Genomic DNA, 19,076 nt, shown 5'->3' on the forward strand with positions numbered 1-19,076 from the left:
TGTCTAGATTTAGTTACCTAGTACCTGTAATAATCAAACACTGGTATTTAACCTGATGCTAACCTCAAATGAAGTTTAGCATCATTGTTCCCCACAATCACATAAATGATAAAAACAACACACAGGGTGTTGGCAGCTCATAGCTATTGCTACAATACAGGATCAACATGCTTGTACATGTTCTACAGTAGGTGCAAGTTAGGTCAGGGACAACACAATCACAAAACCAGAAATCTCAAATCAGTCACTTAGGTTAGATTAAATATATTTAAACTCTGGAATAAAGTCATCCAGACTTTTCTAAAATTTCTTTTAAAAATACAATTCAACACCTACTTCACTGGAAATGCATGGAAAGAGTTCAAATTGCAGATGAAATCTATTGACATCCAAAATGTATCAGGTGAGAAAATGACAATTATAAATCAAATCCCATGAGAGCACTTATAAAAGACAAGCACATCATACTTATTTAACATCTAATCTTTAAAAAGTAGCATCAGAGAAATAGTTCAGTAGGGAAATCAAAGAATAATCAGATGGCAATGCATACCCTTTTTCTTTTTGCAAGTAGATGCATTAAAAGAAAACATAATATAGCTCACATTATTTATATTGTATGCTACAATACCAGAACAGGATCAGTTAACTGAATAAGTCCTAACCAAATTCTTTATATCAGCTGCTCCACCACCCTGGGGACAGCAAGTCTTTGTTGAAAAGGAACACACACCACCCCTCGTGCTTGTTCTCTTTTAGCTGGTTCTAAACCAAGCAGCTTTGTACAGCATCAATCTCTTCTATAACATGCCACTCCAAGTCCAAAGAAGAGTAAGAGAGAGAAAAACAACCTAACTGACCTTTTCCTTTCTGTTTAGCATTATTCTCCTAAATTAACACATTAGACAGAAGAAATAATACACTGTTTGTTGCACTGCACTTACCTGTTATGGCACATCCTCACCTTCCTCTTGCAACATTTTCTAAAAGGTTTTGCACACCTGCTCATGCAGAAAGCCTGTGTCCAACTCTCATTTGCTGGACCACGGGGCTTTCTGCAATACCAAGACTTAGCAGGCAGAGATGACTCTTCCTAAAAGAGTGCACTTCTGAAATAAAGTCAATTTTTACTGGCTAGTCTCTTGATATGAGACAGCATCTTCGGAAATTTGGCGCAGGAGGGGCAACACAGTAGCACATTCGCTACTGCAGAATTTGAAGTAAAGAATCCCTGAACTGCTATCAAGGCACTTAAAATCCTTAAAATTTTCAGGACTGATACTCTGTATCAGGTAGTAATACAACTGTGCAATATATAACATTCACAGCATTGCAAAAGCTTTTATGTAACCATGTTATGGTTACCCTCTCCTCTTTATTTGAGCCCTGGGTGCAATGTCTTAGATCTTCCACAACAGAATCTCAGCTGGTCTGAATCAGCCAAATGGTCACCAACCTTTGCAGAGGAAGAGGAGATGAGTCCAATCACAGACACATAAGAGGAGCTATAGCAAATGGAATTTCCAATTTCTCATAAAAAGATTTTATTCAAAAACTTCTGAAATAGCAATAAACATCTTGATTAGTTGTTCTATAGCTATACAACAGATGGGTTGGATTTTTTTATTTACTTTTTTCAAAATGTTATTTACATTTTTAAAATGTCTTCACTTTTTTCAACTGAGAAGCTGTAACAGTAGGCATTCAAATATAAAAAAAACTAAGCTAATGTTTTGGGGTTTTTACTTCTATTTTAGTGTCAAGAGTTTTTAAGTTCATTAGGCTTCTCTATTCTGTGGCAACTTTATCTATTTTTTCAATACAGACTTAAAATATTTAAGTCTTTTAAAGATCCCCTCTGATAATTTCAAATACTGCAACACAGCTAGCAAATTATTTCAAGCACAAACTACTTTAAGAGTTTGCTTGTATTCCCAGCTGAAGAACATTCAGACTCCATCTGCTCCATCTGTTAATGCAGAGAAGTAGCTCTTTAAAACAAACCTTAGATGAGGGAAGTCTATTTTCTCCTCACAAGCACAAGCTAAACCTCCCACTTAGATGCCTGAAGCAAATTCACTATACCTCTGCAAACTGGCTGGAAGTTTTAAGTTTTACTAGTTTTGCAGATAAAAAATGAGGCAATGGGTTGCTCTTTTCTAGTAATTGGTCCTAAAAGAAAAACATTATCTACTGGTTCACTTTGTGGACGCCCATTAAATTATACAAGTACTTTGTATAAATCAACTTTAATCAGCTACATCAAAGGTGCCTGTTCAACTCAAAGAGAATGAATAAAATCTGCAATCCCAAAGGCAAATGTGGTAAAATGAGTGGCAAGCAATGAAAAGGAAGGAAAAAAAAAAAAGTGTGGGCAGGGGGAATTACAGCTATTAATCTTCAAAGAACCCCATTCTTAATTTAACCAACAGACATTCTGAAAACTTCTTGAGTCACGTTCTTCACTTACACCACTGCTCTCATACTATATTTGATAAAGTTTAATACACTACATTTTCTTGTTTTGGGGATTTTTGCTAGTTTTAGGCAATTTTTCTCTTCAGAATTACCTTATCAGGGATGCCAGGGCTGAAAGTAAATAGAAACTGAACATTACTCAAAATGTTTTTCAAAAAACATAAACTGGCAGATTGCTCTGCGTAATATTGCATCTTTATTGTTACTAGCTATTCTTAGACTCTTGATTTCCCACAACCTATTCACATAGAGCACTGCATCTACCACACATTCCCATACATTTATGAAATTCCTCATTGTACTCCACACTGATTTTTGCAGTCTGTGGAGACAAGTGGCCTTTAAGTTGCTTTAAGCCTCTTGAAGGGGGAAGTCTGCCTTTACCACACTATACTCCATTCCCTCTCTTCCCAGATAATCCCACTTTTCTCTAGAGTGCCCTGCACTATGTACAGCACTGATTGCCTTCAAATATTAAACTAAATAGTGCATGTAACCCCTGACCTGAAAATTGTCTAACAAATTTGTGAAGTGGTGTGTATGCCAAACTTTAATCAACTTCAAATCCTTTCCAACAGCACAGAACACCCAGAGAATGGTGCAGCAATCCAGAGTGAGAAGACTTGGGCTCTTCAGTGTCCTAGAATAACTTTACTAGAAAATAACTTAATTTCTTTGATCTTTCAATATTATTGCAAATTCCAAGAAAACAAGTTAAAATAAAATTAACCCAGAATTTGAAAACCACCTTCCAATCATACTTAGGATTCTTTCAACCAAGTAGCAAAAATTAGCTTGGTAAGTGATTTTTCTTTTTAGTAACTACAAATCGTTGTTCTCCTGTATTATAGTATGCATAGATTACCATACAATACATTTTCAAGGAGCCTCTAGAGTGCCTGTTTCACAGCACAGCTGAATAAAAGCTCAACTTCCTTCAGGTAAGTATGGAAAAAATCTTTAGTACTTGCCCAAATACCAATTGAAATTTATTTCACAATGATTAAAAATTGAAAGCTTTTACATTTTCCCTAGTACAGAAATAATTTCTAAAGTTAAGATTTCTTATCAGAAATAAAATTAGTAAAATAAATTACATTTAAGATGTTTATAGTAAATATAAATGGCTTATATTTCTTAACACAAGGAATAAGTGTTCAGTATTTGTTTGTAAAATTTAAGAGACAGGCCTTTTACATATGGCTTCATTAACATCTTACAGTTTGCCCTCAGTCATATCCATCAACCCAAAAAAGACCTCTACACATAAAAGATGCATCCAAATGATTTCAATGAAGTGCAGTATACTTCATTAGAGAGAACATGTTTTAATTAACAGTTCTAATACCAGTTACAGTGTACAGTACTTTTACCAATCTACTGTGTTGTAATTATACAGAGACCAAATCATACAGCCCTCACCATAGTACAGACCCCAGTAAAGTTTTACCTCAAGAATCCCTGGAAAATTTAGCTTATAGTATACAATTCAACATATTTATTCAAAAGTGGGCAATATATTCCAACAAGAAGTCAGACTTCTGACAGTACAAAACTGCAGTCCAATTTAAGTACCATTTTGAAATTAAGCACACATAAAGGAGTTAGATACCCACTGAAACAAACTGATCTGCAAGCAAGGTATTTTCTTATCAATGTTTTCAAAGGTTTGATAGACATCATCTCCTTTGGTGGAAAGTCTAACATGACAAAGAATAGACATTATTGGAAAATTTCAAATTGTAGTTTAAGAGGATAGGACATTCATATTTAGAACACTGACAGTCCAACTTCTCCATTTTAACAGAATACTATGAAAACTCCCCCATCAGACTGAGCTATTTTTCAGCCTCAAATACATGCATTATAACAACAATCCCAGCATCAAATCACTTCAGGTAGTGAAGATGTTCAGCTGCAAGATCATACACAAAGCTTTCAAACCAGCTGGGAAGTTACAAAAGACATGAGCTCAACATATACAGTGCAATATGGGAGGACACACAGACTTGAAGTTTCCTCTAGCTTCTAGGCTCTTTAAGAACTCCCAACCACAGTATAAACATACACTCCTGAATAAAAAATAAAGACAAGTATTCTTCCTAGAATACAGAAATTCAAAGTAAAAAATTTACTGTTACTGACTTTGGTAACACAGCTCTTTGTAGATATAGCAAGCAGTGAAACAACAATATGAAAAAGAGTCTTGTTATGATAACTCAATGTTTGAACAAAGTTAACACATAAAAAGCATTTCTAGAAAAACATCTGAAAGTATCATGACAGTGACAGCTGAAGCTGACTTGGATTAGAGTGTCTAAGTACTAGAATATGATCACAAACTGTAAACACAGTTCACCAACTTGAAGAAAGTGTTATGGAGCTAACACAGAAGGAAGCGAGGGCAGATCTCATTTTAACATTTCAGAAATACTTTTCAAAACTAATTCTTGCAGAAGGAAAAATATGTGAAATGAGCACACAGTCAATTAGAAGTTAAGACAGATAACCAGAGTTATCAACAAATCTACAAACAGAACATGAAAACAATGAAGGAAAAATTAGAAGCTTGTGCAAGAACTTTGGAAATACACCAATGCTCAGGGAATTATTTAGACAACAGGGGAATGAAAAGAAATCTAAAAAACAAGGAGAAATAACATATAGTTTGCTTACCAAGACTGCAATTTAGTAGAATTGCAAAATCAGCTAATGCAATTTGGGAATGACTCCAAGCTAGGACATAATGTTTTCTCAAGAGAACTTTGGCACAACTACAGTAAGAATATTATAGTTTCTTCTGTGAACTAAATTAACTGAAAGACAAATTGGCAGATCTATGGAAGTGAGCGACTGAGAGAAATTACTAATTAAACTTCAAAGTTAATAAAAATGCCCTCTTAACTACACAGATGGAATATCTAAAACTGTTTCATCACCATTTAGGAAAAAAACTCTTTTTCAATTTTACATATTAAGAGATGTTGAATAATCCAGAGAAACTGGATTAGAAAAGAAGCAGCTTCCTAAAAATGAAGTGCAACATGAAAAAAAAAAAAGCACTGAAAACTGGTTGCTCAGACTAGGTAAACAGGTCAGATCTCTGGCAGCAGCAATGTTAGAGGAGAGATATAAAGGTGCAATTCTTCAGGTATATATTTGTACTGGCAGATACCTGATGTAAATCCACATACACTGTAAGAGGACCCCCAGGAGAGGAAAAGTACCTTAAATTCAGGTGTGAAACACAGTGCTGACATGACAGATACATCCAAAATAGAAATATTCTTTGACTGTAAGCATATTACAGGATAGAACATTGTTATGCAGCAAATGATGCAGTAAAAAGTGTTTTAAACATTTCTAGTATGGTGACAGCCTCTGAATGCTACAAAACAGCTGCTCCCAGCAGTAAATTATGGCTCTGAACTGAAAAAAAGCTATTGAGTGTGCATGAACTCCTGTAAACCAGTGCATTCTACAATCTTAAGGTTCTGAAAGAAGAAATATTCTGTATCTATCTTGTAAACTTACTCCTTTTTTCCCAGGATAGGTCTTCATATTTCTAGGCTATACTGTTCTGGGGAAATGTAGAAGGACAAATTTAAAAGAAAATGCTTTGTTCCTATTAAGGAAAAAAAAAAAATCAAGTCTCAACATGTAATTTGAGAAGGTATTATATGGTATTATCTAAAAGTATCACTTTAAAATTTTGCTAAATTATATCCCAATTGCACTTATATTTCTAGCAAAAAAAAATTCAAATAAGTGTGTGTTACAGATGAGAACTCAACAATACAGAGAACTACACAGCTGCACTATTTTCAGTTATTTTCTCCAAAGCACAGAAAAAAAATCAAAACAATATTCTGTAGTTGTTCATGTGAAATACATAAACAAATGAAAACTACAACTAAAGCATCAGATGAATATTCAGTATGAAAACAAGAATTTTTTTAACAAAACTCAAATTAATCCTCTGCACTTTTTCAGAATTCTGTTCCAAGTCAACATTTGCAATGAGTTTAAAAGAAAAAAGACAATAAGACAAACAACAGTCTAATAAGGAATGAGTCCCTTTAAAATTTCCACAGTATTTATCTATATGAACATTTTAAAATTGAGGTGGTTTAAATATAAGAAATACCTTTGCTGACTTCTAGCCATTATAGAATAACCCTCCTTATCTGTTAAACAATTAACATATAATCCATAAGCTTTATCCCTAGTAGCATTTATTCTATCATCATATGCCCAGTACGTTACATGTTCTGTACTTTATGCCCACTGTTTTATGTTGAGTTCTTTATGTATTCATTACATAAAAGAAATGCCACATGTTTTCAATGAGTTTTAAGAACAAATCACATTTCAAGTAAAACTAAACTGGTCAAAACTATGTTGCTCACTTAAATTTAGTTTTTTATTACTTGTACAAATAGTTTGAAATTCTGCAATCAAGAAAAAAAAAAATCAGCCATCTTAAAACAGTTACATTCTATCATTGTTACCTAGTTCCCTCATTCACATCATTCCCAGCACTGGGAGAAAAATACTAAAAAGATTATCATTTCTTGTACATGTGCATTATTTAATCTTCATTGTAAGTATAAATTTGCAACACAGTAGTAACACTGTAGGTATAGAAATAATGTTTCCTATCAGGCATATGAAAAGATTTAACACTCTACCACAGTTGATGCTGGTGTATTTATATAGAAAGCTTCTCACAGATCAGTTCAGTCTACGGGAGGTAGATGTTTGTCTATGAACTGTTTTACATCCATCATTTCCTGTTCAAAGATAAAAGGATGTATTAGTTGAAGTCCTCTACTACTACATAATCAGCTACACTAAATCATGCTTTAACATTTGAGTTATAATGAGCAGCTGGGCTAGAAATATTGAGCAATCAGTTACTTAATTACCACTCTGCACACAAGTCAAGGCTGATAACTTCATAGGGCTGATAAGTACTTAGCAGAGGCTAAAATACAAGAAAAAAAGCAAAGACTACTTTTTCTCTTCCTCTGGAGCTGAACAGGCAAGCTACATATTAAGTGATCTTGATAGCACCAGGTTGACTGTGTAGCTAAGGCCATAGCTTCCTGTACACTTAAAACTTTTACAAGTTAGCAGCAGCATGGAAAGCCAGCAACTCCTCCTCCTAACCATTCAGTTTAATTTTCAGCATGCTTCCTTCCTTAAGGAAAAGAAATACAGCAAACAAGACTGAGAAACTAATCCATGGTATTTTTTTAATTAAGTCACTGTTGTAAGAAAGAACACATTACTAATATATTTGTGTAACAGCTCAGCAATATTATAGGCTAAATGCAATGCTACTCTGTAAATGTTACAAAGAGGTTGTTCAAAGTTACAGTTCCCACAAGATGCAACAATCTAAATTAACATGTTACTGGTGCTGGCAAATGGTAAATCTGTTCTTTGCCTCCTCTGAGTTCTTGCTCCCGTCACTTTGTGTGAGTTCTAATGCTCCAGCTCCCTAGGGTGCAAACACTGAAGACTGCAGCTTTTTGCCATTTTAGCAAATTCAAATGATTCAAGGAAGTTTCTGATCTGCCCCAGAGTTGGTACAAGGAGGAAGTGAGGGTCACAAGGTCAGGAGCAGAGGGAGTCCACCCCTTTCTAGCAGCAGGAAGTTATTACATCAGCTCAGCTGTCTGCTGAGCCAGAACCATAAATACAGGTTCTGAGGCTGCCTCTTCCATAGTGTCAGACCTCCCTCTCTACTCATTTGATGTCTCTCTCCTCAGAACTACCAGGATTCTTCTCTCCAAAACACTATCTTGGATTTATGCTATGAGAATTTGTCTTTTAATGCTAATTAGTTTTTTCACTAAGCAAATAATGAAAATTTGGGAAAAAGAGCATTTTCTAGACCAAGTCACCTGGTCCCCAAAATACAATCTTACAAGGAAGTTCTCACCTGTCATACAAACTTCTGCTTTGGATGCTTTTTAGCCCAGAATTCAGTAACTCACCAAAATAAGTAGCATGAAGCATTTATTAAAAAAAAAAAAAAAAGAAAGAAACAAAACCAAAACAAGCAGAAAAAACAAAAACTAACCCCCCTACAAAAAGCCTATAAATATTTGTTTTGAAGGAAAAAGAATTAACTATAACCAGCTAAAATGGGGTGTATTTAGAAAATTACCTCAAGAGATGAACTATGCATCATGCCAGAGTAAGTCTTGAAAGTTACATTGGCTGGATTTATCATAGTCTTCAGCTTCTCAACAGTGAGGGAACCAAACATTACAGGAACCAGGGGGTCACAGTCCCCGTGGCATTGAAGAACAGCAATATCCTTGTTGACACCACTGATAGGGCCCTGGGAGGGGTGGAATTAGACAGGAGAAGAGAAGAAAGAGACACTAAGTGGAGATAAGGCTAACAGCTTTGAAATAAAACAACCCCATGGCACTATACCCTGTGGCATGACAAGCAAATTGAATTCTGAGGGGAAATAGTACAACATATAGCCTGGAAGTAGCTCCTTATGAAGTAAGCTCTGTACCTGACAACACATTAAGCTCAAAGACCTGCAAATAAAATTTTGACAAAAAAAGTTTTGTAGCAGAAAGTCATAATTTCTGACCAAGTAAAAAAACTGAAACTTTGCTCAAATGCCCAGTCTCTAATAAGAGAGTGCCTTGCAATGGAACAAATGGCAGACAAAAAATTAACAAAATTTGTTATATCTGTCACTGATATGTTTTATGAAAAATCCTTTCCTTAGGATTTTTCCTCCTGAGAAGCTGAGAGGCCTCAGGAACAAAATGTAAACAATGATTATCTGCTTCTGTGGAATGCAACAGCTGGATCTGTGATTGGTCTCATGTGGTTGTTTTTAATTAATAGCCAATCACAGTCCAGCTGTCCAGACTGTCTCAGTCAGAGACAAGCCTTTGTTATTCATTCTTGTTCTATTCTTAGCTAGCCTTCTGATGAAATTTTTTCTTCTATTCTTTTAGTATAGTTTTTAATATAATATATATCATAAAATAATAAATCAGGCCTTCTGAAACATGGAGTCAACTTTCTTGTCTCTTCCCTCATCCTGGGACTCCTGCGAACACCATCACATCAAGTCCTTTAAATTTTCTAGTAGTGTCATTTTAAGCAAAAATAGCTACTGAGTGTTTCTTCATTTTCCTTACTTAACAAAATCTAAAATTTTAAGGCCTTATTTTAAAAACTTCTAAATTATCAAACAATAGTCATCATCTGGTAATAATGATGACCACTAATTCTTGCACAAGATTCAGAGATACTCATTCCCCAAGTGCAAATCATCTCAGGAAAGAAACAAATACCTGAGGAAAAGAAGCCCGTAGAGGAAGCCAGCAGCTGAGGGCTATGACACCTGCTAATTTCTGATGTGTTGTAAGAGCTGTATACAATGATAAAGCACCTCCCTAAAATAGAGAGGTATAAGTATTATTAGAAAAATTACAGTAAAGTTCTTTTTAACGTTTGCTTCAAAATCCCTGATTTCTCCTTTAAAAGTCTTTTCCTATTGCAATCTATTCTTCTTTAGAGCCAACAACTAAAACCAGTATTTATGTACAATGTTTGTTTTGCTTTTTTTCCTCCCTTCCAAGCCCATGTGGTCAATTAAGAAGTAAGCCAGCAAATTTACTGTAACTAACAGTTGTCAAAAATAAACCCCAAAACCAAAGACTATTACTTACAACATTTTATCACTGTAATCATTTTATCACAACAGTATTACCAATACTTTAATATTTAATTCATTTGCGTGCAAACTGGGGGGAGTTGATGTATGGCCCAATCAATCAACTAACCTACCTACCACATATGCCTTACAAATGTAAAGGAAAAGATTTCCCAAATAAATCCAGACCACCAAATATCTACCAAATTCAGTTAAAAATAGGAGCAAAAGTTTCAAGCCAAACTATGTAGGTTATGTGCATAAAGATTTTAAACAGACTATTTATTTTAGTACTTTTTTTACACATGTATGTTCATTTTCCAGCGAACAGTAATTATTTGCATAAAACTAAAAAACTTCATTTCTTTAAGCAAAGGAAAATTGGTACATTAAAATTTTAGAGGCATCTAACATCAGCTGATTTCAATTTAAGTGTCTGGGTTTCTGAGGTAAATAAAGCTAGGTTACTTCCCTAGAAAAAAGACAATGGTTCTTTCCAACCATACCTTACCTGAGAAAAACCTCCCAGAATAATTCTATTAGAAGGAATTCCGTTTCTTACTTCTTGATCTATCAGTGCTTTAACTGCAACATAAATAAAGGCCAGCTGTTAAAATCCACTCCATTCTCTAGCAAGTCCAGAAGAATAAAAATACCTTCTTCCTGGCATCAAGAGAAAGCTAGCGAAAGGAAAATCTAGGCTGCTATACATTAAAAGTACCAGAAGATCTAGAGCACAGTCAGAAATATCAGTGCCACTGAATCATTTCCAAAGAGAAAAACATGCAAATAGGTTTTGCAAAAGAGCCAGTGTTGGGAAGATGGCATCTTCTTCCAAGTAAAAGCAAAACAACTCAACTGCTCTGACCTGCTGCACTACCCAAAAGCTCCTTAAAAAAACCTACACTTGTTCCCATATTTCAGAGTATGAAGTGTTTATACTGGTGAATTACTCTACTTACTAATAAAGTTAAAAAACAAAAAAACAATAAACAATTAATGTAGCTAAACTTTGGTCAGTGATAATACCATATACATATACTTTTTTCCTTAAAAAAATATTGGCTTTAGAAAACCTGTTTCAGATTGATAGTTCATTTTCAAGAATACCTGGAAGTACTTTTAAGACATAAAAATACTCCTAAGTATACCATTCTCCGCTGCCTGCTTGATTCCAGCTTCATCTTCCTGTGAATCTGGAGAAAGTCCAATGATATCAAACCTTACAAAAACATCAACAAGAGCATTATTCATTAGAGCATCCATTCCACTTCCTTAATACACAAATAATGAAATCTGGATGTTTTCCAGACAAAAATGTTAGCTGTCATATTGTTTATTACCAACTACCCATAGATAACAAGAAACAGTGCACAATCTGTGAATGTGGCTTAAAAGACTAGATCTAGTCAACAAGGCTGTTCTGAGTTTTGACATCTTCTGTAACTTACTGCAGATTAAGCAGCACAGTTTTGATATTTGCTCAAAAAATATTATCAGGAATTTTGCCGGACACAGAAATTAAAATATGGTTTGAAGAAATACAAGAAAAATAAACACAAGTCACTTGGGGGTGGAAAGCCCAAAATCCAATAAAACTGAAGATTGGTTTAAGATCATTGAAATACACCATATTCTTCTGGTTCTCTATTCAGAATGGATGTTCTAAAAAACAGTTTCTACATATCCTACTGACCCACCAAATACTACTCACTAGTAGCAATAATATTTCCATTCCAAGTCTCTACTTCTACTGACTAGGAATTCAGACACAATGCATACTACAGACCATACCTGTAGAATAAAATGGGGTTTTGTTCTAAGACATACAAATTAGTCCTTTAGGAATAATCACTACCACAGATACAAAATGATAATTAGAGTGCACTCATGACAGCCCTTTTAGCTCTGTACCTTTATAAGAAAAGATCTAAAGTAAAAAGGCTTACACTTGCATGTGATTAAAAGCAGATACTCAGGTCGTTCATGATTTTAAATTAAGAACAATGAGTTCATAGCCCCAGATATAATTTGATTAGAACCATCTGCATTTGGACAAATACTTACCACGATGGCATAGACATGTTCATGTTCAAAGAAACAGGCATAACTGGCCTAGAAATGAGAATGAACACTCCTGACATAAGATATACACTGAAATTCAATAATGCAGATGCAGTTATATCATGAAATTGCATATCCTCTGTCTTACTTTTAAGCAGTAATTAACATTAGCTGTTTTGCGGCATCTGTTGAAGAAACTCTCTTGAAACCAGCCAGCCCAAACACATTTAATATTCAGGGTTGAATTACCACTCTCTATGGAAAGCAAGCAAAATGTTAATGGCTGCTTTAAACGTGCATGTGTGCGAGTGCATGTATCTCATAAACGTATTTTAATATACATATATCATTTACTTATTTGTAATTAGGAATTATTTATCACAGTTCCATTCACAAGTTCAGCGGATTAAGGCACCTTATACAGCAGCATCACCAGGAAACAGCCAAAAGCAGCACATGGTGGAGCCTGGCCGTGCATGCTTCTGTCAGCGGCTGAATCTGCTTGGGCAATGCCTGCCCTCACTGCTGGACTCCTTCCCAGCGCTGTGCTGTCGTGTGCCATCTCTTCAGCCACAACAAGACAGCTTCAGGGGATCATGCCATGGATCAAACCTGGCTCAAGTTTTAATCTACAAACTGAGCAGCATAAGTTCTGTGGGGAAGGACTGATAGAAGACAAAGGGCAAGCAAAGAAAACAGCAGATATTGCTAAGCTCCTTTTGAATGATTCAGCAAAGCTGGGACATGTGGTAAAATAAATAAATAAATAAACCACAGCTCAGTAATACACCAAAACATTGCTTCCTTCTCTCCCTATCATCTCTGCTCCATGTCTGCCAAGACCACTTGAGCAAGAGACAATCAGAATTTTGTGTTAAAATAAATTATTATACTTTATTAGTTTTTCTACTACCAAGTCAATAGTAGATAGATCTTACTGCCTTATTTAATGGTGCCTGACCATGCTTAGAAGTATTTCACTTCTCAAACTGCACACAAAGACAGCTCAAATTGCATTATTTGCTGAAAATACCAATATCCTGTCAATCTTTAAATTTCTTTGTAACCTACAGCAAGTTTCAATCTGCTATACACACACCCAAGTTTAAGTACAGCTGGCTAATGCAAATTATGTGTAATGGTAAGTAAAATTTAAAAAAATTATTCCATGATAAAACTGTTTTTGACAAAAGATTGTTGGGGGGGGGGGGGGGGGGGGAAGATACCAACAAACAACTCAAGCCACTGTGAAAAAATTCAAAATAATATAACTTTGTACCTAAGACTTTCCAAATATGTTCTCAGTCTGAATAAGTACCAGAACCAAAGTACAAATAAAAATGCAGCTTTACCCCAAAGTAAGTCACACAGAATTTCCTGAAAACAAAAAACATTTAATAGCATCAACACTCTTTTAGATTGAACTTTTATATAAAAAAACAAAATGCAGGGATATCAGATACCATCTCACTTCTGAGGTGGCTCTCTGACATATGCATAAGCATGTTAACAGACCATATCTCTACAGGAAAAGGTAAAACAAGAAAGTTACAAACTTACGCATGTGGGCAAATGTATTTCACATGGGGGCTTTTGATACCAGCAAGTGCTTCTGACCATCCGTGCCTGTTAACAAACACATATTCAACTGCTTTTAGGTTTTGGCTTAGCTCTTATTTCTGAGCTGGTGCATCAGCACAGACCAAATACGAAACATGCTGAATTAGATCAATATAAATACACTTTTAGAAAATATTTACATCAACCACAGTATACTGGGAATGTAGTACTAAACTTAGAAGGTCTATTCAGCCCTTGAATGCTTGTGGAATACATAGAGTCAGGAAGATTTGATCTAATTTGGCTGCCATAGTTGTGGTGCAGCTACAGAAATATCACTTTGGCTCCAGGCAAAGCCCACTCTGTATCCGTCTGGCTTTATTAATTCATGTGCCACAACAGATGCACACAGGTATCCTGCTTCCAGGCAGCACAGAGGCTGCTTTGGTGCTCCTGCAGAGCTAAGACAGCTTCTCTGACAGCCAACTTGGCATTCTGTAAACCACATTTCTTGATGTGGGACAGCAGCAAACTGACACCTAAGCTAAGTCCACATGGATCCAACCCAATCAATCAGCCCTATTAACTCCAGCTCAGCTTGAATGCTCTTGGATTCAGTTAGTCCTGAACAACACCCTAGATTGCAGTAGCTTTTTAATCTCAAGCAGGTACTGTATATGAATGTCCATAACAAAACAAGATCTGCACAGCAGGTGAGTTAATGAGCTTCCTCCAAACCAGAACACTGGAGAGCATAAGGTCAAGACTCACTCCAGGCCTCATCTAGACAAGAACTGACCTTGACCCAAATCTGAACCCATACACAGCCACTGCACATGCCTGAACTTGGCTTTCCAGAACACTCAATAGCACCTATATTTCCTGATTTTTCTCATCATTTAGTATTCCTAACTCACCCACTAAATTAGATACTGGAAATTTGGTTCTAAGCAGGGAACACCTCTAACAAATTCGTCAGTGATAAAGATAAACTAATCAGACTAACAGCAGACCAGCCATAAAAGCATGATTGGTTTAGTTTTAATACCATCCTGAAAAGTTAATTAATGTATGTTACCTGAAGTTGGAGACATTTCCAACACACAGACATTTGAAACACTGACTGTAGTATCTCAGATTACCTCCTACCGGTACTTTCAGATATATTATTAACAAATTGCAGGAAATATGATTTGCAGTATCACATTGAGTTGAATAAGAGTCTAAAGGAGAAATACCACTGAGAAAAAAGTTACATAAGAATTTAGGGACATTTTTAAGCCAACTATGAAGTTGACAAATTTGAAATGCAACACTGTGTACATACTAATGCAGACTCCTTAGAACAATTCTCTATATGGCACCTTTTGTTCAGATTTTGACAAGTATGTATCAATCTTTAAGTGCCATTTATACTGGAGCTAAGACAGAAAAAGCATGTAACCTCTGCTAAACACTTTCCAAAGTAAGAAAAATGCAGCTGGTAAATGGAAATGATCAATTTAGAAATTCGTGTGAAGTGGAACAGGTCAGTTTAAACTGGGGGAAGTTATAAAAATGTTAATAGGTTTGCTTCAGATGATTTTTTTGGGTCACTCCTACAGCTTTTACTTAAAAAACCCTCAAATGACAGTATATCAAAGGCAGTCTATCTAATCTGCAGCAGACTAGAAAAAGAAATACACCTAAATCACTGTATTTCCACAGAGGTGTCATGTCTTGTCAAATGCAGATGTTACAGTGTGCTCACTGCATTTGCAAGATTGAGGCTGTGCGCTAGCTCTGACACTGAAATGGAAATGCCATCTTGTCTAGGGAATACAACTTAGGTTTAAGAGAAAGTCTCTATTTTTTGCCCCTGCCAAAACAAACACCAAGCCAATTTGCAAGGACTCAAATTCCAAAAGCTCAAAAGATTCTGCAATCACTTGCTGAACATTTGGTGCCAAGATGCAGGCAGTACTGCTGCCTCAGCTGCCTCCTACCAGCAGAAAGGAAGAGGGGTAATGCAAACAAGGTGTTGTGTCAGCACAACAAATCAGAACAAAAACCTCCACTTGTAGAATGCTGCCAAGTGCATGGACTTGACTCTTTTCTAACTTACTAAATGCCCAGGTTATGCAAGTTTTAATTCTGACAGCTAATTTTAGTTAGTACTTTGGAAAAAATAACATAGCAAGTTTCAACCTAGAGGACACATTCAAATTCCAGGTAACAAAAAAAAAAGTTCTTAAAAAAATATTATGTAATTTTGGCCACAAGAGAGCACAATAGACAAAGCATTCATGCTACTTATTTTCAGTATCTAAGTGCCAATTCCTTTAAAGTATTCCACTAAAAAGGCTTCAACACTCTCTTAACTTGTTAATTCAATGGCTTTAATGAATGCATGCTTATTTCTGGGCACACACAAGCTTCAAAAGGAAACATTACACCAGAGCTAGAACGCCTCCCAGAAATTCCCAACACTTTCCATTTCTACTCAAACATGGAAATAACAGGAACAAGGCAACAGGGCATTACACATTTTATTTGGGGGGCGTTTCTTAGAGTCTAAAGACCATATTTTAGAGACAAAAATCTGTAGACATTAGGTGACTACTTTGGAGTTTGCTTATATAGATCAAAGAGGTGTGGATTTTAGTGCAAGTATAACATATTGATGAAGAAACCACGGATTAACAGCAGCTATTGGCAAACCAGCAATCCACAAGTCTGGAATAAAAAACTCTAAATTTAGACAAACACAGGAATAACCAGAAACCCACTCTCAGGAAAGCAAATGATCAGAAAACCACAGACTTCTTTTTGTATAAAGTTTGTCTCAGGAACAAAAGAGAGATCACATTCAGACCAAATTAGGTAAGTGAGTAAAGTTTTCAAGGACTTGGTGGAAAATTTTAATTAAATAGTTGTCCACCATCACTGCAGGACGCATGAAGTTTTATCTGCTGTTGGCCGTTGCATTCAGTAAAGGGCAAAATAAGAAGCTTAAGTAAATTTTAACTGCTCACGTGTTTAAAATATGCAGGTCATATCTGAAAGTATAAAAGCTACTGAGTATGCAATAGATCAGAATACACACCCGGTATCTCCTAATCCGTGAAGAAAAATGACCTGAGGGAAATAAAACAGCAACAACACAAAGAAAGACAACAAAGGCAGAGGTTTAGGATCGTTGAACAAGCAGCACACGCACCTCGCCCACGAGCCCCAGGAGCCCACCCAAGGTCAGGCACGGTTCGGAGCGCGGCACCACTTTCTCCCAAGAAAACTCCGCTTCGCTCACTTCCCCTCCCCGGACCCGCCGCCATCAGAGGCCGCTCCCCGCGGGCACCGCTGACCTTCCAGGTACCGAGCCCGGCCCGCCTCTGGAAGGGAAGGGAAGGAACGGGAGACACCCGCCCGGGCCGGGCCGCCCGCCATCCCCCTCAGCCGCGGCGCGGCCGCGCCTCGCCCCTCGCCCCCCGCCCGCCCGCGGCCGCCGCGCCAACAAAGCGGGGCGGCGGCGCTCCCTGCCCGCGCCCCCGCCCCACTCACGGCTGCCGTCGCCTTCCTGGCGGCCGGGACGATGGCAGGCAGAGGAGCCGACATGTTGTTGCCGCACATGCACCGGGCTGCGGGGCGGCCGGCGGGACACGGGCCAGCGGCGGGGAGGCGACGCGGGAGGGCGGCGGGAGCCGGGTGGGAGGGGCGCGGGCGGGCGGGCGCCTTGTGCTGTGCTGTAAGGCCCAGGGAAAAAGGAAATTACGGTATTCTTAAATAGGTGAAATATAAAAGGCTAATCACGGGATGGCAGGAAAAGCAGCACAAATAGAGCAAACAACACGGCTCGACGGGGCTCATCTGTACTCATCGGGTCAGATGCCTCCACCGCTGAATTAAGCTTGGGGCTTACAGCTCCCAAGCCACTGATTCTTACTCATCTTGAAATGTCTTAGGCTATTCAGGCACTCTGGTTGGAGTTACTGGATCATTCCAGTCCATTCCAAATACTTAGACCAACTCTGAATATGTATGGCAAACACATTTTAATCAAAAGGGAATACTTTGTTCTTTGTCTTCTATTCCATACATCTTTGTCAGATATTTACTCCCAGAAAATCAATATGCTCATTGTGTTTGCCGGGTGGTAAGTGGCTGCCATCGATGCTTGTTTGGCAGCTCCAAGAGCAGCTGAATGCACACTATGCTTCTTTCACATCCTTCCCACTGCTGTGTTCCATCCCAAACAGGGACAATTTTTCACAAAGCTTTTGCTCATCAACATCACCAGCATTGGCTGCATAAAATTTATTGGAGGAGCCCTTATGCCAGCTGTGTAACATTGAATGCACATCCTCTTTTGCCACGATTGTTAGGCTGCTTTGATACATAGTATTGATGCCAGGGCATCCCTGTTATGGCTAAAATTTGATTATTTTCATAGGTAACTTTTGTGGTTTGATTTGTCTCTAATTTAGCGTGTGCTCCTGCCTCATGTACTGTACCCAATTCAAGTATGCTAAGAAAATACGGTTTATGCATTAAAAATTCTTCAAAGATGAGGAGCTGCACATAATGTCAGGTGCTTATTAAGTATGCTGAACCTGACTCTTGCTCTAGATCATCTTTTTGGGACAAGAAGAAAATTTTGTTTTCCCTCTCTACTCTGCTATTTACCATGTAAATGTCACTTCCACAAAGTGAGCTGCTGCTGAACCTCCAGCCTAAGAAGTAATAGTCTGCTAGTAAACAGAGCAAGATTTTAGTATTTTAGTCAGCAGAGCTGGAGTGATCTTACTTGAATTCCTGGTTGCTGCTAGCATGGCCCCGGGGGCACTAGGGAAACGTGAGCTCTGCATGGATTGGGAATGGGGCATTGTCTGCTGGGCACAGACAAGTGTTCAAGAAACTGACCTTCAGGAATGCCAAAGGAATTGCTGAAAACATCTGAGCTGTGAACCTTTCAAAAATGGTACATTGGCTGTCCCTTCAATGTGAGATAGCTATCTTAGGTATGATACTTTTCTACCTGATTTGAAATTTCTGTTTAGAGCAGTGAGAGTTTTACAAGGCAAAGCATGTTTTAAATTATGTCATTTTCCCTGCCCTAGAGGCTAAAATGGGCTTAGATAAGATGGTTGTCCATACCAGCATCTTGTGCATTGCTACAATGTAATGTTTCATAATTTTTTTGAAGGGGGTAAGAAGCTACACTGGTTTCATACTGAAACTCACAGATTTTTGCAGCATGGTTGTCATTTTACCTCCATTTATTCTCAGGGCTGGC

The 19,076-nt window shown here is 37.3% G+C and overlaps 1 protein-coding gene across 3 annotated transcripts; it reads right to left on the reverse strand.

Annotated features, from left to right (window-relative positions):
- Positions 1–3,790: 3,790 nt before the first annotated feature.
- Positions 3,791–17,490, reverse strand: LYPLA1 (lysophospholipase 1). 3 transcript variants are annotated; one of them, XM_059860612.1, is made up of 9 exons: positions 17,345–17,490; positions 16,890–16,921; positions 13,805–13,870; positions 12,248–12,295; positions 11,332–11,402; positions 10,692–10,765; positions 9,819–9,920; positions 8,657–8,833; positions 3,791–7,271 (listed from the first exon to the last, which is right to left on the reverse strand). In XM_059860612.1, exons 1-9 carry the CDS (start codon positions 17,411–17,413, stop codon positions 7,218–7,220), a joined length of 693 nt encoding a protein of 230 aa, XP_059716595.1. In that variant the 5' UTR covers positions 17,414–17,490; the 3' UTR covers positions 3,791–7,217. The 3 variants fall into 3 exon arrangements, with proteins under 3 accessions (XP_059716595.1, XP_059716607.1, XP_059716601.1); XM_059860624.1 differs by lacking the exon at positions 17,345–17,490 and adding an exon at positions 12,393–12,499; XM_059860618.1 differs by lacking the exons at positions 16,890–16,921; positions 17,345–17,490 and adding an exon at positions 17,004–17,146.
- Between the last annotated feature and the right edge of the window lie 1,586 nt (positions 17,491–19,076).

The sequence above is a fragment of the Haemorhous mexicanus genome, chromosome 1 (genome assembly GCF_027477595.1).
Source record: "Haemorhous mexicanus isolate bHaeMex1 chromosome 1, bHaeMex1.pri, whole genome shotgun sequence".
Lineage (NCBI taxonomy): Eukaryota > Metazoa > Chordata > Aves > Passeriformes > Fringillidae > Haemorhous > Haemorhous mexicanus.

Excerpts from the sequence above, each read along its gene's own strand:
- LYPLA1 (XM_059860612.1), bottom strand. The coding sequence starts at position 17,413 with ATGTGCGGCAACAACATGTCGGCTCCTCTGCCTGCCATCGTCCCGGCC. Across the intron at positions 12,296-13,804 it reads AAATACATTTGCCCACATGC|GCCAGTTATGCCTGTTTCTT; the intron begins GTAAGTTTGTAA and ends TCTCATTTCTAG. Across the intron at positions 8,834-9,818 it reads TACGGGCTTCTTTTCCTCAG|GGCCCTATCAGTGGTGTCAA; the intron begins GTATTTGTTTCT and ends CACCCCTCCCAG.